The 23,974-nt window shown below is 38.2% G+C and overlaps 1 protein-coding gene across 1 annotated transcript in view; it reads left to right on the forward strand.

Annotated features, from left to right (window-relative positions):
* The window catches only part of serpini1 (serpin peptidase inhibitor, clade I (neuroserpin), member 1), a 44,417-nt gene extending 39,073 nt beyond the window's left edge, over nt 1-5,344 (forward strand). The window contains exons 8-9 of the mRNA XM_056478794.1: nt 1,616-1,705; nt 2,112-5,344. Of these exons, the coding sequence (XP_056334769.1) occupies nt 1,616-1,705; nt 2,112-2,185 (164 nt within the window). The 3' untranslated portion in view covers nt 2,186-5,344. The remainder of the gene's footprint in view (nt 1-1,615; nt 1,706-2,111) is intronic.
* Nucleotides 5,345-23,974: the final 18,630 nt, after the last annotated feature.

Genomic DNA, 23,974 nt, shown 5'->3' on the forward strand with positions numbered 1-23,974 from the left:
TTGACCTGCTCAGTCAGTTCTTTAGTTATAAAAGAAGCCAATCCGAATTTAGTAATAGATGCAGTTTTGTTGCTTCCACACGAGACTGTAGCTGCAACCTCGAAGTCAGGAAACATGGTTTTGAAAACCTCTGTAATGTTCTCATTCGATGTATAAGACTGGTGCTCAGAGATTGTTTTAAAAACCCACATCACCTCTGCCCGCAGAGTTGGTGTTGAGGCACAGTAAGAAAGGCTATTCCTTGGCTGTGGTGGCAATGCTTCCAATGTAGAAATGTCTTCATTACTGATAGCCAAAGCGGTTTCAGCAGTCGAAGAGGTCTCTGGTGCACAGAGCTGCACAATAGGTGGATGCGCTGACGAGCAGCTACACACGGTGTGTTTGGCACCCCTCATATGGGAGTGCAGGGCCGTAACACCCATCGTCGATAGCTTAACCAAATTCAAGGCCTTAATTTGAGATTTATCAAATTTAAGACTCTTTCAATGCTTTTAAGGGCCTACTCACACTATGCCATCCGAACCATGCTCAGGTCCATTTCCCGGATCGTTTGAGAAGTGTGAGTGCTCTGAATCGGGCTCAGGCACGGTTCACTTGGCCGGCCCTGGCCCAGTTGTAAGAGGTGTGCCAGAGCGTGGTTCACTTGAGCTTTGGCGGGGTACGCTTGTGTGTGAGTGCAAAATGTGCCAAAGCACGAAACTGAAAGTGAGACGTGACTTTTAAGGGACTGTTTCATATGCGTTTATTAATTATTCTTTCTTCAATAAACAACAAACTGTCGTAGTTTATTGATGACGCAGACCTCTCACTGCACGAAAGCTGCGCACCTTCAGCAAGGGAGGTTTTTGACAAATTCCTACAGCACGAGGACTTTATGATTGTTTATGAGCGTCAAAAGTGACTGATCTGTTCGGCGAAATATTTGACTGCGTGTCTGCATATCAAATGACTTAAACGATGATATAACTGAAGAAATCTCCACTGTGCTGAGCGAGAGCGCTTCTGACCAGCGCATCGTTGATGACGTAAGCGTGCTCAGGTCAGAATGTAATGTGAGTGCGGGCCGTTGGGGGAGATGGGTGGGGGGACAAGCGTGCTTTAGCCTGGTTCAAGGCAACTGTATTTTTCATGCAAATTTGAGATTCTGGGATTTTTGGTTTTTCATTAAGGATATTTTTCAAGTCTAATGTTTTTACTAAGTGACATAGCCTATTCGGGCGACATGGGCAGTACTGGGTTGCAGCTGGAAGGGCATCTGCTGTGTAAATATGCTGGATAAGTTGGTGGTTCATTTCACTGTGGTGACGTCTGATGAATAAAGGGACTAAGTCGAAGGAAAATGAATGAATGAATGAATATAGCCTATTCATAATGTGCCTGAATATATACAGTATTTCATTCTAAAATACCAGAACATTAAGATTGACTTTAAAGCCAATATAGAGGAACTTTGGCCTGTAAATTATTGTAACATAACGACCTGTTATATTATTTAGGTGGGTGTAGATTACATTATATAGCTAATTGACGCCCATGTAACTGTTGTCTATGCCTACAGGATATTGTAAATGTACATAAAATATCAATGTTTATTTCTGGCTCTGTCCTCCTGCAGGTATGATCGCATTGACCAGGACGCTGGTGTTGTACCCACAGGTCATGGCTGATCATCCCTTCTTCTTCATCATCAGAAACAGAAAAACAGGTAGGGTACACCAACTCACAGCTACGTCTTGCGTTATTAATAATCATTTTGAAAACTTTTGTCATGCAAAAAAGCAAAGTACGTTCTCTCGTAGCGGTTCAAGTTCTCACTGCAAGTGAACCAATGCAGGGTTTGTTTGAAAGCGTACTGAGACCACCACTTCAAGCAGGTCTCCTTACGCTTTTTTGGTCTACACCAGAATACAATTGGCCCTTTCACGCCTGCCCAAATGAACAGCAGCAAAAAAGCTAACAAATTCTGGGATATTTTAACTAAACTAAATGAGGCAGGTGTAAAAGCACCCTAACACGAGTGAAACCACTAGTGCTGTTATTTTGGTCATTTTGTCCTCTCTAAATGTATTAGTTGTGCTGTTTCTATATTCCTTTCTTTTGTTTTCCCTCAGGATCCATCCTCTTCATGGGTAGAGTTATGAACCCTGAACTCATCGACCCCTTCGACAACAACTTTGACATGTAAAAGTCCAGCAAACGCAACGTGACACTGAATTCATGCTTCTCATCCACGAGCCGCATCCTCACCGAAACAAACCCAAACACCGCCATGGTTTTATAAGCGCACCAGAAAATATTATACGAACAGGATATTTATATTACAAAAAAGTGATTGTGTTTTGATACTTGTAAGCTTTAAGCGCACCAGGAAACCCAGAGCTGTAAATATCTGAAGTCTCCATCACGTCTTACTCCACACCAGCGTCATTCAGTCCTGTAACTCCTCTAATGTATATTTGCTATTGTGTTCCGTAGAGAAACCTTGATATTTATTGCAAGAATGTGTGCACTTTTCTATATATAGACTCACTTAAAGGCAGAATTCATCCAAAAGATAAACTAATTCTCTCATTTACTCATCCTCAACTCAAACTTGAGTTTCTGATCAACACAAAAGAAGATATTTTGAAGAATGTAGGAAACCATTGGTAGTTTTTGTTAATGCTATGGATGTCAATGGATTTACACATTCTACAAGATAGTTTCTTTTGTGTTCAACAGAAGAAGGAAACTCATGAGTTTGGAATAGGGGTGTAAAGATCAACCGCGACTCGAAAATCAATTCAAATATGAAAAAAATACTATAGTAAAAAAATGAACCGTAATATAGTACTTGAATATGTAGTCACACTGCACTTTGATGTCCATTCAGATGCATCTGAATATGCCAGACCGGAAACTCAAGCTCATGCAACAAGTTTTGCATGTCGTTGCCTTCCAAAGTTCAATCTTGGTGATCTCTGCCCTGCAAATTACCATTATGTAAATGCATGAGACTAATAGAAGATCAAAATGGGACCTCTCTGTACAGAAATTTAAAATATCAAGCAATCGCTTGTATTTATCAGTGTGGCATCATCTTACTGTATGTTAAAACTTTACATGCAGTATGTAGTGGTTGAACTAGGTATTACATTCCAAATTCAAAATATTGGGTATAGTATCGCATATACAGGTTGCCAGATTGACAAAACCAACTGGAGCGAGTGTGCCTGATGATAGTGATGACACTGCAAGCTCATGCGTCAAGTTTTGCATGTTGTTGCTTTCCAAAGTTCAATCTTCGTGAACTTTGACCTGCAAATTACTTGAAGAAACATGACCACTCTGTACAGAAATATTAAATATCAAACAATTGCTTGTATTTATCAGTGTGGCATCATCTTCTTGTATGTTATGGGCGCTGCATGTAAAACTTTAAACTTTACATGCAGTATGTAGACTCGACACCTAGTGGTTGAACTGAGTATTACAGTCCAAATTCAAAACATCGGAGAGGGTTTTTTTTTTTCATCCAGCCTCTCCTCCCTCAACATGACGCATATACAGGTTGCCAGATTGACAACACCAACCGCTGCAAGCTCATGCGACAAGCTTCGCATCTTTGACCTGCAAATTTGCATTAGGTGAATGTTTGAGACCAATAGAAGATCACATGAAGAAACATGACCTCTCTGTACAGAAATATTAAATATAAAAGCAATTGCTTGTATTTATCAGTGTGGCATCATCTTCTTGGATGTTATGGGCGCTGCATGTAAAACTTTAAACTTTACATGTAGTATGTAGACTTGACATCTAGTGGTTGAACTAAGTATTACAGTCAAAATTCAAAATATCGGAGAGGGTTTTTTTTCACCCATCCCCTTCTCTCATTATGATGCATATAAACAGGGGGGCCGCTGGCTGGTACAGGCCCTATGACAACATTTTTAGGGTGTCGCGGATGAAAGTGAATAGCAGAAAGGAGGTTGTTTGGTGGTTCCCTAATAATATCTCTGGTTGCCCCAAAACGGCGTGGGCCCTTAAAATCGTCGTAACTTTCCCCCTTAGCGGCGCCTCTGCATATACAGGTTGCCCGATTGACAACACCAACCGGAGCAAGTGTGCCTGATGATAGTGACAACACTGAAAGCTGCTAAATTAATGTTTATGTTTGTAATACTTATATTATTTGCTAATTAAATTACCACCTTGGGGATTTTTATAACTGAATCGTCGTCTCATTTCAGAGAGTGCTATTGTCCTCTAGAGGTTGCATTTTTAATCATGGTCGCATAAATAGAGACAGCCTTCATGACAAATTAAATATGCTGTTTTCCACTGAGGCAACCTGGGGTGTTGAGATGTAAATGGGTAAACTGGCAGTGGGCAGGTTATAGAGGCCAAAAAAGATAGACATTGTAATTCAGAATTCGAAGGAGTAAAACTGACTTTAGCATTGTTTTTCAGATAAACAAGTGTGTTCACTTAAGATGTTTCTTAAATATCTGCAAAAGTTGTATTTTTATGCTTAAGAGCAGTATTTCCCAACCCTGTTCCTAAAGACACACCATCAGTACACATTTTTGACCTTTCCTGAATCAAACACACCAGAATCAACTCATCAGAACATTAGAAGAGACCTCAAAACCTGAAGTTAATGGGTCAGATAATGGAGACATCCAAAATATGTACTGTTTGGTGCGTCTCCAGGAACAGGGATTGGGAAACCTTGCTTTAGAAGAGTCAAAAACTTACATAGAGCACCTTTAAGTGCACAGCATGATGTGAGAGGTGCTTTAAAAGGCATGAGATTTGAGTATAACCATCACACACGTCCATCAAGTGTGCGTTTATGTGTTTATTAAAGCAGAATATTGGAATGGACACATTCTGTCCGAATAGAACTTATCACTGCTGTTTATAAGCGCCCCCTACTGGCAGAGAGTGAATCTACATCTCTTTCAGCTCGTCTGCCGTTTCGTTCAGATGTTTTGTGGGTCACACTTTACTATAAGGTTCCATTAGTTAATGTTAAAATCAAAATCGAGGATCGAATCGTGAGTTGAGAGAATCTTTACATCCCAAGTTTGGAAGCACTTGAGGGTGAGTAAATTTTCATTGCTTTAAAGTCTTTTAATTCTTTCCCTCTCCACCTTTGTTTGGTTTTGTACATGGCTGAAGTACTGCTGACATACTCATATGCCTTATTATATAAATATGAGTTTTTGATTTAATAAAGGTTGTGAATGTACAGGTAGTGGAGACTCAGGAGGACCGAGGGAGACTGCATTTGGTATAAAAGATGTAGAAAAAAAAATACCAGCTGTATTCTGTTTCAGAAAATAAAGATGAATGTCTACGACTTGTCATTGTGTGCTTTTTTTAGCGACAGAGATTACACATTAAAGCCATTGCAAATAAGAGATGTCCTCTCAGCCACACTTTATGTGTCCAAAAACAGAATTTGTTGAAAACGATAAGACAAAACTATTTAAGCAACTGTTATGTTATTGAAAGACTAATTGTGTTATTTCTATTATTTTTCATTATTATTAGATTCAGTATTATTTTAATGTTATGTTTTACAAATTGTAATGTTTAGTCATTTTTATTGTTTTTATGATTGATAGATAGATAGATAGATAGATAGATATTAAAACTACAGATAAAATGTACATTATATATATATATATATATATATATATATATATATATATATATATATATACACACACTTACCTGCCACTTTATTAGGTAAACCTGTCCAACTGCTTGTTAACACAAATTTCTAATCAGCCAATCACATGACAGCAACTCAATGCACTTTGGCATGTGGACATGGCCAAGACGATCTGCTGCAGTTCAAACCGAGCACCAGAATGGGGAAGAAAGGGGATTTAAGTGGCTTTGAACGTGGCATGGTTGTTGGTGCCAGACGGGCTGGTCTGAGTATTTCAGAAACTGCTGATCTACTGGGATTTTCATGCACAACCATCTCTAGGGTTTACAGAGAATGGTCTGAAAAAGAGAAAATATCCAGTGAGTGGCAGTTCTGTGGGCGCAAATGCCTCGTTGATGTCAGAGAATGACCAGACTGGTTCCAGCAGACATAAAGGCAACAGTAACTCAGATAAGCATTCGTTACAATCAAGGTATGCAGAAGAGCATCTCTGAATGCACAACACGTCCAACCTTGAGGCAAATGCCCTACAGCGGCAGAAGACCACACCAGGTGCCCCTCCTGTTAGCTAAAAACAGGAAACTGAGGCTACAATTCGCCCAGGCTCAACAAAATTAGACAATAGAAGATTGGAAAAATGTTTCCTGGTCTGATGAGTCTCGATTTCTGCTGTAACATTCGGATGGTAGGGTCAGAATTTGGCATCAACAACATGAAAGCATGGATCCATCCTGCCTTATATCAACGATTCAGGCTGGTGATGGTGTAATGGTGTGGGTGATATTTTCTTGGCACACTTTGGGCCCATTAGTACCAATTGATGATCATGTCAACACCACAGCCTACCGGAGTATTGTTGCTGACCATGTCCATCCCTTTATGACCAAAGTGTACCCTTCTTCTGATGACTGCTTCCAGCAGGATAACGCACCATGTCATAAAGCATGAATCATCTCAGACGGGTTTCTTGAACATGACAATGAGTTCACTGTACTCAAATGGCCTCCACAGTCACCAAACTCAATCCAATAGAGCCGCTTTGGGATGTGGCGGAACGGGAGATTTGCATCATGGATGTGCAGCCGACAAATCTGCAGCAACTGTGTGATGCTATCAGGTCAATATGGAGCAAAATCTCTGAAGAATATTTCCAGTACCTTGTTGAATCTATGAAGGATTAAGGCAGTTCTGAAGGGGGTCCAACCTGGTATTAGTAAGGTGTACCTAATAAAGTGGCCGGTGGGTGTATACAGTATTAGATATTTTCTTCAAGCTTTTTGAGTTTGCTGTGTATAATAATGGTACAACATATTTCAAGTAACTAAAATTATTTTTCATTTTATAATTTAAAATTTGGTTTAATAAACCTGGTTTATGAAATGCAGACCTGAATCAGGATGGTATAGCACACAAAAGGTGTCTGGAGAGAAACTTTGCCATCAACTTACACTAATAAAACAAACTATAGGCATCTTTGACGTAAGCTCTAAATTAGTGAGTTGAATTTCAGTCTCATAAAGTTAAAACAAGTACATACAACACAAACTGCATGACAAAGCACTGAATGCTGTAGGCTACTGCTTTTTCCAAAAGTCACTGAAGTGCAACCTTAGACACTCTGCTGCCCTGACTGACCCCGCTGCGCAGATCACTGAAACTGACGCTCCTGTGCGCATGCGCAGAGCGAACGCTCACCTGTCGCACTTTTAGCACACACTTCATCCATCATCAATGGGAAACCGCGCTATATTCCTTGTAAATAACTCTCTTTACTGCGTGTCAAATGCCAAAGGGATCTGTCACAACCTACGGACATGTCCGAGAGGTAGGAAACCCTTTGAGTAGCTAATGCATTTTAACAATATGAGTTTTATTTACGACGCTTTTGATCTGCCTGCTTTATTCGTGTTTGGAAGCTGCTTGTAGATTATTTTCTGCACAATTCAGACTTTTGAGTCAATTTAGGGGAACTTTGGCCTGTAAATTATCGTATTATGGTGTATTATATTATATTATATTATCATATTATATTATATTATATTATATAGGTGAGTGAAGGTTACATTATACATCTAATTGGTGCCCATGGAACTGTTGTCTATGCCTACGGAATATTGTAATTAGTTAACATATAAGTGAACACAATGTGTATTTACGGCCTAAGTAGCAGCTTCACAAAACCAAGCAGCCACTATCAGTGTATTGTAAAGACTTATAAAGTGCTCTGATATGATGTGCGGGTGTGCTCGGGTGTCGTGGCTGACTTTAATCCGGTTTAGGGTGCAGAGTTCACGGTAATCCACACCAGAACCTCAGCCCAGCGGATGTAAGGACGCGCGGGCTCCCGTTACACCAGGCCGTGCGTCAAAACATGCTAAGGGCCCTAAAGCTTGGAGCGTTTGTAGGCATCAGCTAGTTCACTTCATTAGTTGACTACTTAAAATCAAAACTATGTGTATACTTATAAAAATTAAGTCAAGTCAACTTAACTGTTCCAAGTTACAAAAGGTTTACTCGGTAATGTCCAGATTGCTGTGGATACTCCCATCAATATACTGTAGCATCCTTTTTGTTTAATTAATATTATTATATTGAGGGTTTGGTTTTGGGTTGGGGTAGACATGAATAAAATACAATTAATTGTAATTTAATAAATAATACAAATAATTCTAGTTAACTTCCTGTATTTCTTCTAGCAACAACCGGTTTACTAATTTTAAGTAGGCTATAAAATCAACTTCTCGCTTTTAAAGCAATGATTTAACTCAGTTTTTAAAGTAACTAATCACTTTTTACAGTGTTTGCACAGTAAAACTGCTTAGATGTAAGGTAACGTCTGTATTAAAGGGACAGTTCAACAAAGTGGAAATTCCTATACAAAAGAAGTATCTTTATGCATCTATGTTGGAAAGCATTAACCATAGTATATATATATATATATATATATATATATATATATATATATATATATATATATATATATATATATATATATATATATATATATATATATACTGTATATATATATTTCCCCACCATAGAAATTGGGGTTTAGGCAACCTTTTACCTTTATATTTCTTCAAAGTATATTCATTTGTGTTTAATAGAATAAAGAAACACTGAGCACTTGAGTAAACAGTGAGTAATTATTCATCTTTGGGTGAACTATTGCTTCGAGGGGTTAAGTATTAAATAATTTTATAGTTGTTTAGCAAGTTTGAATAAACTAATGATATTTACATCTACAAAAGTCAGATATAAATAAATAAATAAATAAATGTAAGGTCTGATTTCTGAAATGATTGTAAGGTTTCACAGTTTAGTGCTTAAATTAGCATTAAAATGACACTTTTTCCATTACATAGGAATTATAAAAGGATAATACATCCTTGTATGCTTATATGTTTCTTAATAGGGTATATGCCGAGCTAGTGTTGTTCCCATACTGATAAACTTCCAGTGACCGGTTATTGTGAGTTTTTTTCTATTTTATCAGTTCCTTTTACAGCATCAAAGTTGTATTGTAATTAAAATACAATCAGTTAAATAGACTTTGGCATTCATTCAGTTGCTCAAGCGTAAAACGAGACAAAAAGCTGTTTACTCGCACACGCCTGTCAGAATCAGCAGGCAAGTGCAGAAGCTCCATTGAATAAACTGGGGTAAAATAAATGCTCATATGATAAAGACATGGTGGGGAAAAATGTAATTTAATGCAGTGCTTCTTGTACAATCTGAGACCCACTTTATATCGGATATCACTCAGCCAGTGGAGATTGCTGATTTTTTAAAGAAAACAGACCTTAAACGTGGCGATTTTGCATTTGCAAACAGTTCACCGGAAGCGCTTAACCAAGGTTACTGCCAAATTTAAAGTCCCATTAGCATGCTTCGGCATATACCCTATTGTTGTAGGTTTAACAAATATGTGTGTAGGTCACCCAAAAATAAATACATCACACTATAAAAATTGTAAATGCAAATAGTGCTACACTATTATATTGTTAGTATACAAATATGTTAATACATGGTTGTAAATTTACCAAAGTAAATCCTATGAACCAATCAAAGCACTGACTGAACGCGGTGAATTGGATTCGTCAGTGAATTGGTGGAACTATTACATTTTTCAAATAAATTATTTACTTGGACGGTCTCTAAAAATATCTTCACCACCACGATTGCAAATACCAACACTGGATGTAGAGTAAATATATTTTTTTTAGGTTTAAAGGGGACCTTTTATGGAAAAATCACTTTTATAAGGGGTTTAAACAACAGTCTGTAAATATAACCAGCTTCTAACGGTCAAAATGTATTCGTTTTATTTTATATCATCACACTGCAGAAACACTTTGATGGCAATTCTCCATTTGTATGTGACATCAGAGGGGGAAAGCCCACTAGTGACGACCTCTCCTACATTAGCAGAGGATGTTAGTCTAGTTTTTGAATCTGCCACTATCCTGACACATGGGCATTTGTAGCTCCGCCCTCTATAAAAAGAGCACAATCTCATTTAAATTTAAAGCGACAGTCAGCAAAAAGCCATAATTAGAATCAAAACCTAAAAGGGTCAGTTTTAGAGTTATAAAACATTACTTGTGTGGTATTTTGAGCTAAAACCTCACACACACACTCTTAAACTGAAACTTGACATATTCTAAGAACATCAGAGACTTATTTTATTATCTTGTAAAAAGGGGCACAATAGGTCCCCTTTAAAGTAACAGTGACGTATTGATGAATATTCATTTTAAAAATTGCTTTTCATGTAAGGGATGCATTATTATTTCCACGTGACTATATTGTAATAATTTACAAAAGCAGAAATACATGTATTTAATCATATATTATAATGGTTGGCGACGCAGTAGGTAGTGCTGTCGCCTCACAGCAAGAAGGTCGCTGGTTCAGTTGGCGTTTCTGTGTGGAGTTTGCATGTTCTCCCTGCGTTCGCGTGGGTTTCCTCCGGGTGTTCTGGTTTCCCCCACAGTCCAAAGACATGTGGTACAGCTGAATTGGGTAGGCTAAATTGTCCGTTGTGAATGAGTGTGTATGGATGTTTCCCAGAGATGGGTTGCGGCTGGAAGGGCATCCGCTGCGTAAAACATATGCTGGATAAGTTGGTGGTTCATTCCGCTGTGGCGACCCCGTATTAATAAAGGGACTAAGCCGGAAATGAATGAATGAATGATTATAATGGTTTTCAGAATAGTTGTCAAATAAATATAGTAATAATTAGTATATTCTTAATATTAAAATAATTCTTTCATATCTGTTTTCTTTGGTAATGCACTAGAATTGTGATGTGGTGTAATGTTTGTGACTGACTTGAATCTGTTTCCCTGCAGTTCCTCTGGAGTGAACACCAGCAGTGAAAGTTTCCCCAAGTCTCACTCGCACTACTCGGAGTTAAGCGACACAAACTCTCCGTTCTCTGTGGAACTGACTCCAGACTCTGGGATTGTTGCCACACCAGTATGTCAAAGTCAATATGGCTGCATTGTAGGGGTGGGAATCACAGTTTAACTTGCAATACGATATTTTCGCAGCCAGAGTATCGATAATGTATCATGGCAGGAAATATCACAATAAATTAGCATATCGATATTTTGTCCCACCCCTGCTTGTGTTTTGACAGCTGTATCTGTTTGTATGGACTCTGAATGTTGTCTTCGGGTTTGTTTTGTGCAGTTGCCGTCCAGCCGGTTCAGGTTTGCCTCGTGGCACTGGTTAGAGGAGCACGATGTCCGTGGAGACCAGCTGGCCTGTCCCAGAGTCAGAGAGGGTAAGAGCGCGCTCAGGGAAACATGTTCACAGTGTTACCTTAATACAGTATGATGACAGGTCAGACATCAGTGAATTCCTCCAGCAGGGCCTGCAGAAGATGAGCTGTCGGCTCACAGTGGAGATTTCCTGCTCAGAGGAGGCCGGAGGAAGAGGAAAGAAGATGAAGGACAGAAGTGGGAGGAGAGACTGCAGGAGAATTGGGAGAACTGTGTGGTTAGAAAACTGTCTATGTATCTGTCTATCTATCAGTCCTTCTATCATTATCTATCATTCTATCTGTCTAGCCGTTTGTCTGTCCATCCACCTGTGAGTCTATCCATTCATCCATCCCTCTATCCATCTTTCCATTTATCCATCTGTCTGTCCTTCTATCATTGTCTATTCATCCATCATTCTATCTGTCTAATTGTCCATCTGTCAGTCTATCTATTTATCCGTCCAACTATCTGTCTATCCGTTTGTCTTTGGATCAGTCTGTCTGTCCTTCTGTCATTGCATATCCATCCATCATTCAATCTTTTTAGCAGTCTGTAAGTTCATCTATCCATCTTTCACTCTGTCTGTTCATCTATCTGTCTATCTAGCTATCTGTCTTTCGATCTCTCAGTTTGTCCCTCTATCATTGTCCGTCCATCCATCCATCATTCTGTTTTTCTAGATCAATCCATCGATCGTTCTTTCTGCCTGTCAATTTGTCTTTCTGTTTGTCCATCATTCTTGTTTATCCATCCATCCATTTATCCATCCATCCGTCCGTCCATCAGTCCATCTTTATTTCTGTCCCTTCATCCATAGTTCGTTCTGTCCATTCGTCCATCTTTCTGTCTATCCATCCATCCATTCATCCATCAATCCAATCTATCCATCCATCCATCTCTTATAACTATCTATCTGCCAGTAACCACATGGATCTGTCTATTTAGGTTTCTTTATATTAATCTATCAATCCATCCATCCATTTTGTCTGTACATCCATCCATTTGTCTTTTTGTCCATCTCCATCAGTCCATCCATGCACCAATTCATCCATCATTCCATTTATCTTTCTGTCTGTCCATCCATCCATCCATCCATCGTTCTTTCCATTGGTCTATTTGTCTTTCTGTTTGTCCATCATTCTTTGTTTATCCATCCATCCCATCCATCATTCTTTCTATCTGTCTATTCAATCATCTTTCTGTATGTCCATCCATCTATTTATTGTTCTGTCTATCCTTCAATCCAATCTATCTCAATACATCCATCCATCTCTAATAGCTATCTATCAGTCAGTAACCACATGGATCTCTCTGTAGGTGTCTTTATATTTATCGATCGATCGATCCATCCATCCATCCATCCATCCATCCATCCATCCATCCATCCATCCATCCATCCATCCATCCCTCCAATGTTTTGTCTGTCTGTCCATCCATTGTTCTTTCTACCTGTCCATTTTCTCTGTTTGTTCATCAGTCCATCTTTCTTTCTGTCCCTCTACCCATTTTTCTTTCTTTCTGTCCTTCCATCCATGTCTTTTTGTCCATCTTTCTTTGTCCATCTATCCACCCAGTCATCCATTGTTCCATCCATCTTTCTGTCAGTCCATCCATCCATCAATCCATCATTCTTTCTATCTGTCCATCCATCCACCCATAGTTCTTTCCATTGGTCTATCTGTCTTTGTTTGTCCATCATTCTTTGTTCATCCATCCGTCCATCCATTCATCCATCCATCATTCTTTCTATCTGTCCATCCATCCACCCATAGTTCTTTCCATTGGTCTATTTGTCTTTTTTGTCCATCATTCTTTGTTCATCCATCTGTCCATCCATCCATCCATACATCCATCATTCTTTCTGTCCATTCGTCCATCTTTCTGTATGTCCATCCATCTATTTATTGTTGTGTCTTTCCATCCATCCAATCTATGCATCCCTCCAGCTCTAATAGCTATCTATCAGCCAGTAACCACAAGAATCTGTCGCTGCAGGTGTCTTTATATTATATATCTATCCATCCGTCCATCCATCAATTTTTCTTTCTATCTGTCCTTCCATTAATTTTTCTATTTGTCCATCTTTCTTTCTTTGTCCATCCATCCATCCATCGTACTGTCCATCTTTCTGTCTGTCTGTCCATCTTTTTATTGTTCAATCTGTCCATCCATCCATCTACAAAAGAAATCAGCCAGGAACCACATCAGCTGGTTGTCCTTGTATTGTATTCATGAATATGTCTCTGCAGGTGCTGAACTTGTCATATCAGGACCTGGGAGATCCGTACCAGCTGGAGAACTTCATCCGCATCCTAAGGAGACTGATCCGGGTGGAGTGTCTGCAGCTGGTAGAGAACGCACTGAGAGATCTCAGCTCCGTCAGACTGCCACGGTATAAAAAATAACCTTCACACTATTACACACAAACTACTTTCTTACTGTAGTGTGTATATTGCTGAAGTGAGACTTGATCTTTCCACGGAGCCTGTGCTATTCTATTGCATTGGTTGTTTTGTAACAGTATGTGTACGGTTGTGTAAAAAACATGTAGTGCAACTGTAGCTGCGTACTGTAATCTCATATGAGCTGTTTATTTTACAGTAAGAAGGAAAGTGTTAATTATGTATCGGCATCCAACTCAGCCTTAAAAACAGCCTTAATCACATTTTTTTAAGGGTCTTACTGATAAATTATGACATTTGCATTGCTGATTTTCTCATAATTTTTCATTTGTCTGCCATTTTACACAATCATAAATATATACATTTCTTCTACAATTCTGGCAGGTTTTGGTGAACAAAAATATATATAAAAAGCTAATATGTGACCCTGGACTACATGATCTTACAGTATGTTGCTTGGATATATTTTTGCCAAACGCTAGAAATACACTGTATAGGCCAAAATTAGCCATCTATCAGCCAGTAACCACCTGGATCTGTCTCTGTAGGTGTCTTCATATTTATCCATCCATGCATCCATCCATCCATCGTTTTTCTATCTTTCCATTTTTGTTAATCAGTCCATCTTTCTATCTGTCCCTCCATTTTTCTTTTTGTCCAGCATTCTTTTTTTGTCCATCTCTTCATCTGTCCATCCATTAAGCCGTTAATCGATCGTTCATGTCCCATTAAGATGAAGCGAATATGGAAGCAACTAAAAACTGCAACTCATAAAAATTCTGCTAGTCCTGGCTCCATAATAAAGCAAATTTCTAATGAGCTGACTGTTAAAATGGCCAAGTTTACAGCAAGGAAAAAAAGGTGTTTACAGCCTGGTACAAAGAACGATTTTGGTTCATATAGCTAATATATCCCTTCATGACAACTGTGAGGGGGTGATTTTTTTTATAACTCATCCATTTAATTTATATTAAGTTATATTAAGTCTGCATAATTAAAGGTGTGGTCACTTGAGTGACAGCTAGGTCTCGCTGGTCGCCGTCACCTCACCTCAGCTGATTCCGGCTGATTAGCCGCTGAACTCGGCATATTCATCGTATTTTTGTTTTATGTGGCGTTACACAGTCAGTTGCTTTTGAAAGTTATTACGTACAATTATTAGATGATATGGCATGCTGTGCACTTAATTGTGCTCACAAACCATTCACCTGGCCTCCATTTCCCAGGTGAGTGAAATTATATACTTATATACCATCTCTATAAATGTAATTGTTTTATTTAAGATAAATTATCATTTATATTTTTCTTTAGACCAGTAATGTACTCCAGAATCTGACAGATTGATTAGCTGTAGGCTTTAAATCAGTCATCTGAATTGTTGTCATACAGTGTTGTGCCTGGATTTCATAAATAGCCTTGCATTTACTAACACAGACTATATTTGAAGTGTTTGGAAGTATTTCGCATTTTCCCCCTGTAGAAAAACGTCATAAGAACAATGCTTAGTGGCTTAATGTATTACTTTATTGATATAATATACAACCAAGCACATGTGGTCAGAACACAAAGAGTCGCAGGTAATGAAGTATTAAGCGCTTTTTCACAAAGAAAAGCCTGTCAAAGCAAAATGCTAGCAGGTGTCTGTAGCTCCGCCTCTTTGCCCTTGTTTGGTATCTCCTAGCTCCGCCTCTTTGCCCTTGTTTGGTATCTCCTGGTCTGGTGCGATGATGCACGAACACAATGCTGGCGGTTGGCCACGCCTACTTGTAGCTTCATTTTGCATTCTTAAGAAACCTATGGAGGACGTCACGAATAATACGTCAATATCTTTTACAGCCTAAGATCAAAACCCATTTTCAGATTCCAGATTTTCTAATTTTGACCTGCCATACCTGCCATACATATTTCAAATCATGTATAAATCACAATTTCTAAAAATGTACATTTATGAATGGTTTTGTACAGAAACCTGGAAGGGACGTGATGGTGGTTAAAAAAACGTTTGGAGAAAAAAAAAAACCCAGAGTGATAGGAAAGTATGTATTTTTAAAAAAAGTTTTTGCATTCTCTCACGAAGATGTTTCGCGTTCCCTAGCAAAACTGTTTTTCCACAAACGATTCCTGTACACTTCATATACAGTATGTCAACCCTGCTGTTTTTGCCAGGATTCTCTCGTACATTACCATTCTATCCCACTATCATTAAGTATTTTCCCATATGTCTCATATATTTTATATCTTGAAAGTAATATAAAATGTCTGCATTCACTTTCTTTCCATTAAAGCTGTGCGTCGATCGTCACCCTACATATGGAACCTCTGAATCTGCGAATGGATGTATAATCGCTGACTGACTGATGTGTCTTACTAAAGACTGTTAGTATAGACAGTTTACATGTTTATGTGTCTGGTGATGAGATTTGTCCTCTGTAGACTAGATCGTCTCATTTCAAAACTCTGTCTAGCCTGTGTGGACTTCGAAGGACTCACCTTTGAAGTCTGCATCCTTCGGAGGATGCAGCCTCTGAAATGAGACACAGCTATTATTAAGTGTATTTGTCTGTTCAACACACTGTCCTGCACTTTCGCTCTTCTGTAAATGGCTCGAACAGAAGCTGATCTGGGATCAGCTTATCATACGGATTGCTTCTGTCAGTCAGCATGCATTCTTACATGCATTCGCTGATTCAGAAGTTGCATAGGAAGGTCTCTGTAGTTTCGTGCTCCAGGGTCACATATTAATAGTTGCTATATTGGATAAGAATAAATAAAGTATTTGGACACTTGTCCAAATTATGTCTGTGTACAGCTGAAGTCAGAAATATCAGCCCTCCTGAATTATTAGCTCAGCTGTATATTTTGTTCTACCAATTTCTGTTTAACAGAAAGAAGATTTTTTTCAATAATTAACTAATTTCTAATCATTTATTTTTATCTTTGCCATGATGATGAAGATATTTTTCAAGACACTAGTATTCAGCTTAAAGTAGGGGTCGGGAACCTTTTTTCAGCAGCCATTTTAATTTTTTTGGCAAATGCATTTTTTTAAGGAGCCATTGAATGTCGCAATTCAAGTTGAAATGTCCTTTTATTCTTATTCATTTTGCTGTAAAGAAATACAGTAAAAAGTTAATTGTAATTGTATTTTCAATAGGAAACAATTTTTTAATAACCGTTTTAACTCTTTAAACTTTAAAATATTATTGAAGAGAGACAGCTGGAGAGCCACATATTTTTGGCCAAAGAGCCACATGTGGCTCCCGAGCCATAGGTTTCCTAACCCTGGCTTAAAGTGACATTTAAAGGCTTAACTAGGTTAATTGGGGTTATTAGGCAAGTCATATAACAATGGTTTGTTCTGTAGACCATCAAAAAGTATTGTTTAAAGGCTAATAGTTTTGACCTTAAAATGGTTTAAAAAAATGTAAAACTGCTTTTATTCTAGTCGAAATAAAACAAATCAGACTTTGTCCAGAAGAAAAAATATTATCAGACATACTGTGAAAAATTCCTGCTCTGTTAAACATCATTTGGGAAATACATATCACAGGAGGGCTAATCATTTGGACTTTAACCGTATATGAGAACCCTGTAGAACAGGGGTGTCCAAACTCGGTCCTGGAGGGCCGGTGTCCTGCAGATTTTAGCTCCAACTTGCCTCAACACACCAGCACGGATGTTTCTAGAAAGCCTAGTAAGTGCTTGATTAGCTAGCCCAGGTGTGTCTGATTGGGGTTGGAACTAAACTTTGCAGGACACCGGCCCTCCAGGACCGAGCTTGGACATGCCTGCTGTAGAATATTGACGCATTACAATCACTCAAATGCAAGTTCATTTCTCACAGATGTAAAATCCTGAATCTTCACCGGAACAATTTGACGTCCTTTCGTCAGCTGCCAAAGGTTCCTGAGATCCAGCACTTGTGCCTGTCTGAAAACAGTATTTCCTCTCTGGGCGAGCTGACCCTGCTGAGGAGCTCACCGCTACAATCTCTGAGCCTCAAACGAAACCCCTGCCAGTTCCTGGAGGACTACCGATCACGGTGAGAGCGCTAATGAGGAATAAAGCTGTCAAAAATAGGGTACTTCAGAAAACCTTTTGGCTATGTTCACACTTGATTGATTATCCCTCCTGTTGTCTTAGAATTCTGTAGACAGCGTTCGCCCTTTGGGTCAAAAATGACCCACCTTCACTAAACACTTAAAATGAAGCAGCTAAATTTAAAGAGCCCCTATTATGTGTTTTTGGAAATGACCTTCCATGTAGTGTGTAACACAGCTCTAAGTGAAGTGAAATATCCAGCTATGGCTTAAATCTGAAAGTGGACAGTGTGTAAATCTATTGATTCATCTATAAAACAGTCGACTCATATTGCTTCAAATGAATCGTCTTGATAACGAGTCTTTAGCCGTTCCGGCGTGACATCGATACGAAACTTAAGCCCCGCCCAATTGTTGCACACGCAAAGCTGGGAAAAATGAAACCTGTGGTCCTGACCACAAACACAGTAGCAAAGAAAAAGAGGAAGAAAAACACTGTGCTCAGCTGGATATTATTGGAAGTGTGAGGGGAAAGTTAGTGTTATTTTCCCTACCCAAAGATGACACTGAAGTGGTTGAGGTTCATTTTTGCAAAAACACCTCAGCATTATAGCCCTCATTTTTCTGACAGGTGCTTCAGTAATCTACACGCTTACAACGGGGGATTCATTAGCCGTTTGTTAAAGGAAGAAGATTGCTGATGTTTAACAGCACTGCTTTAATGCACTCCTGCATTGGGCTCACACACACACACACCATGCCAACATGTGGTCTCTAAAAATCCAGGAGACCGGGGGGGGTTAGGTTCGGGGTAAAGCGTCTGAATAACATGGTTGAGAACCAGGTACTATGTACCGTGTTGTTAGTAAGTTAATTTACCGATGGGGGGGGAGGGGGTTGAAATTACGGGAGTTTTCCGGGATAAATAGCAAAACGGGTGAGTGGCTGTAGATATATCTGAAATAAGGGAGACTCCCAGTAAAAACAGGAGCCTTGGCAGGTATGCTCACACATACACTCTGCACTCTGACTACTTCAATATTGTTGATAAGCCGAGCTGGGCATTTCACTTGGTCTCACGCTAAATGCTGTCGAACAATCGCAACAGACTGGGTCATCGGTCCAATCAGCACAGATTAGCTTCGCGCTAAGGAGGTGTTTGGGAACAAATTAATTGCTGAACGAGTCATAAGGGAGTCGCTGGGATAATTAGGTAAAAATAAATGCATATTATAAGACAATGAGGTGTTTTTTTTTACCTTGCATGCATATCAGCCTGTTGTTGGAGACCCTTAAAACCACCTGGTCGAGTGTGTATATCAATCAATCCAAATTGACCCAGGGGAGAACCGTCCCTAAATGTGTACAGTTTTTTCTATTGTTGGGGTAATTTTAGAAAGTCACCAAATATATATTTATTTATTTTTATATATATATTTATTTTTATATATTTATTTATTTATATATATATATATATATATTTATTTTTATATATTTATTTATATATATATATATATTTATTTATATATATATATATATATATTTATTTTTATATATATATATTTATTTATTTTTATATATATATATTTATTTATTTTTATATATTTATTTATATTTATTTTTATATATATATATATATTTATTTTTATATATTTATTTATTTATATATATTATTTATTATATATATATATATATATATATATATATATATATATATATATATATATATATATATATATACATACATACATACATACATACATAATATTAGGGATGCCGATAATCACATTTTATGACTTGGATCGGTACTCGCTGATCTGGCCGATCTCATGAACCGATCGCGGGTGTTTGTTTATGGGTTAACATGCTGAGGAAGATGCACATGCGCTCATCAGCAGCGCTGCAACATGTGAGGAGGTGAATGATGTGTGAAAAAACCACTAGGCTATAAGATCTCAAAAGTCTTGTGAACAAATGTTCTCTGTGTGTTTCATGGCCTTGTTTCAGTGACTTCAAAATGTTTGTTTTTCACCAACCACGCATAAACGTTTCTTTCTCATAAACACAAACACTTACATACATGCTGCTTAGGTATTATTGTAGTCCAGCTTGTGTGGTTTACAGTGTTATCACACTTTAGCAATTCATGTTTTTAAGATACTGAAAACAACTCAAATGTCAGTGCATGTCAAAACTTCTCCACAGCCCCAAAACACCCTTAGACCCCTGGGGGTTAAAAAAAACATTGTTTTTTCTGCCATTAAAATAGTTCCCGGGTCATTTTGGACTTTAATTCTCTAAATTTATACGACATATTGTCATGGATTTATTGTCCTTTCTCAATACATTTCATATTGTTCATTTGTAATAATGTAGGTTCACTAAATGTAGGTTTTTAAATAAGTGTCCTAAGATTTATGATCTCAAGTGCACATTCAGCACAATTAAGTGCACTTGTTTCTCACAAGGGTATATATGGGACATCGCTGAGCTTTTAATAACTTGATGTCAAAAAAAGTGATTGATTAAAACTAATCAGCTAATTACAGCTTTAATTAATATTAAAAGCCACACTGCATAATCTGTCTCCGAAATCACATTAACCCGAGTTAATAGCTATTCCAGAAGAAATCATAATTTACTAGAGCTGACCAAAGATGTGACGGATCATTGCAAGTGTTCAAAGCCAAGAGAAACATTTAAAGCCTAACCTTGAGATGTGTGTGTGTGGTTTCTTCTGCAGTGTGTTCTCCTGTTTGCCAAATCTCCAAGTTCTGGATGGCATCCCAAAGCTACCAGAAGATTCTGTGCCTCCATCACCTGCGGCGTCCAGATTTTGTACAATTCTCTGACTGCGAAACAGCAAAGCCTGAAGCCAAGATCAGAATCCAGTGAGCTGTACTGTCAGAATGAACTGAAAACGCTTCATTAGTGCACTTGTATATAGTAGCAAACTCCTAACAAATGCATTCAGACGTGTACATTTTTATGATTTATTAAAGATATTTTTGTACCTGGCTTTCGCATTTCATCTGCTACAAATAAATGACTTGAAAAAAAGTAATTCATTAGTAACTACATCATTAAAACTGTAACTTGTTTACTCAAAAGTAATCCAATTACATGATACGATACTAAATACCCACATCAATCCCAATGCATAGACAATAGAAATTAAACTCTTAACTCTTTGAAATTGAGAGAAATGGGACTTTTTATTTGTGTTTAAATAAATTAGCACTTAAATATTAACAACATATGTATCAAATATAAAATGTATATATTCACTCACCTGCCACTTTATCAGGTACACCTTACTAGTACCTGGTTGGACCCCCTTTTGCCTTCAGAACGGCCTTAAACCTTCGTGGCATAGAACAAGAACAAGGTACTCGAAATATTCCTCAGAGATTTTGGTCCATATTGACATGATAGCATCCATGATGCGAATTTCCCGTTCCGCCACATCCCAAAGGTGCTCTATTGGATTGAGAATGGTGACTGTGGAGGCCATTTGAGTACAGTGAACTCACTGTCATGTTCAAGAAACCAGTCTGAGATGATTCACGCTTTATGACATGGCGCGTTATCCAGTTGGAAGTAGCCATCAGAAGATGGAGACACTGTGGTCATAAAGGTATTGACATGGTCAGCAACAATACTCAGGTAGGCTGTGGCAGTGAAACGCTGCTCAGTTGGTACTAATGGACCTAAAGTGTGCCAAGAAAATATCCCCCACACCATTACACCACCAACAACAACCTTAACTGTTGATACAAGACAGGATAGATCCATGCTTTATGTAGTTGATGCCAAATTCTGACCCGACTATCCGAATGTCACAGCAGAAATCGGGACCAATCAGACCAGGCAACGTTTTCCAGTCTTCTATTGTCCAATTTTGGTGAGCTGCAGCAGATCACATTGACCAGGTCTACATTCCTAAATGCATTGAGTTGCTGCCATTTGATTGGCTGATTAGACATTTGTGTTAACGAGCTGTTGGACAATGAGTGTGGCCATTGAGTGTATATTGACAACTTTCTAATATGTCTCTTTGTTTCTTATGCATTTTCAATTGTCAGATAAATCAAATTATGCAAAATATCTACAATTACTGCATTTATCTGACTTCATACCATATATTTTCATAGACTCAGCATTTCTCAGTATTGTTTTTTTCTCAAGCATTTGCAATTGTCTTGATAAAAGTACTATTCTTTAGTTAAAATAAAATTATTCAGCATAATATATAACAAAAAATACAAGTAATCTGCTCATTTGAATTGATCTATACAGAACGTTTGACTATGAACAGTATTTAACCCTTGTGTGCTGTTGGGGGTGTTTTCATCCACTCTGGGGGGACTTTGGGTCCTAATTTGACCAAAACTTTCTCTGGGTTTCAGCTAGCAGAATGACTTTGGGCGACAAATCTTATTTTGACACCTATTTTGGGAAAATGTTTTGAAAGTTTTCAAAAACTCAACAGTACACTCTGGGCAAATGGACGACCCTTTTGTTATGTTCGGGGCTGTTTCTGCCCCATTGATTTCCATTATAATGTCATTAGCCATGACACCATAAAGTATAATCATGCATTCTTTATTGATGCTGGTTTTTCCTGTTGGGAAGAGGTTGTATATTTAGCTTTTATATAGAATTATATGGATTATAGTGTGTTTGTGCACACCTTGATGTGTTAGAGAAATATCAAAATAAGCAGCTCAGCTCTCAGATCATAGTAAGTGTATTTATGCACACACATTACAAGCTGCCGTTTTACTCCATAGAACTCCATATAAAAGCCAGATTTTTTTTTGGACAGGCCTATCTAAAGGGTTAATGGCGCCAACAGGAAAAACCAACAGCTATCAGGAATGCATAATTATTTGGTGACAAGGTTTGCAATCAAAAATATTGTTATAATGGAAGTCAATGGGGCAAAAACAGCCCCCAATATAATGTAAGGGTATTCAATTTGAGCAATACATAAGAGAACAATACACAAGTATAAGTAACTAATTGAATTATTATTATTAAATGTGGAAAGTAATCCTCTACTATACATTTTAGCTAAACAGTGCTTTAATTACAGTAACTAGTTCTATTACAACTAATTACACCCAAATCTGATTACAAATTAGACTTTTATTAAAAGCGTATGTGGCTCACACACACATCGCTTCTGTTGTATTGAGGTCGGTTGAGGTCACAGTATGTCTTGCCTGTAATTCAGGCTATTTGGTTGCTCAATGTGCAGTCAGCTCTGGGTTTCATCAAGTTCACACTTTGTCCTGAGGACTGTTTTGACAGATGAGTCCATTCTTGGGTGGCATCGCTTGATGCCCGCCTGACACGGTGTTAAGAAAGAGCACGGAGATTAAATCAGATACAGTCATGTGACACTGTGATTAGCAGGAGATAAAACTGATGATGTCAGAGCGTGTTAGCAGAGCGTTTCATTTCCTAGAGACTTGTGAGAACTGAGGCATGTGAACTCTGATTATGGTCATGTAGGAACTATTTAGCCTCATCACAGATGGTTCACACCAAAATGAACATGTACTCATCCTCAGGTCATCCAAGATGTAGGTGATATCACAGATGTTTTATTTGAATCTGTGGTCCTTGGTGATTCCTTAAATGACAGTTTGTGAGTCAAAAACACATGTACTACCTGGCAAAAGTCTTGTAGTCGATCCCAGTTGTATGATCAACAAATAATAACTTAATATGGAACAGTGGCAGAAGGTAGATTTTTCTGATAAACATCTGTTGAACTGCATACCAATCATCACAAATACTGCAGAAGAGCTATTGGAACCCGCATGGACCCAATATTCTCATAGAAATCCGTCAAGTTTGGTGAAGGAAAAATCATGGTTTGGAGTTACATTCAGTATGGGAGCTCGCGAGAGATCTGCAGAGTGGATGGCAACAAGACATTTGTGCTGCCCATTACATTACGAACCACAGGAGAGGGTAAATTCTTCAGCAGGATAGCGCTCCTACTCATACTTCAGCCTCCACATTAAAGTTCCTGAAAACAAAGGTCAAGGTGCTCCAGGATTGGCCAGCCCAGTCACCAGACAT

This window comes from Danio aesculapii, chromosome 18, assembly GCF_903798145.1.
Source record: "Danio aesculapii chromosome 18, fDanAes4.1, whole genome shotgun sequence".
Classification (NCBI taxonomy): domain Eukaryota; kingdom Metazoa; phylum Chordata; class Actinopteri; order Cypriniformes; family Danionidae; genus Danio; species Danio aesculapii.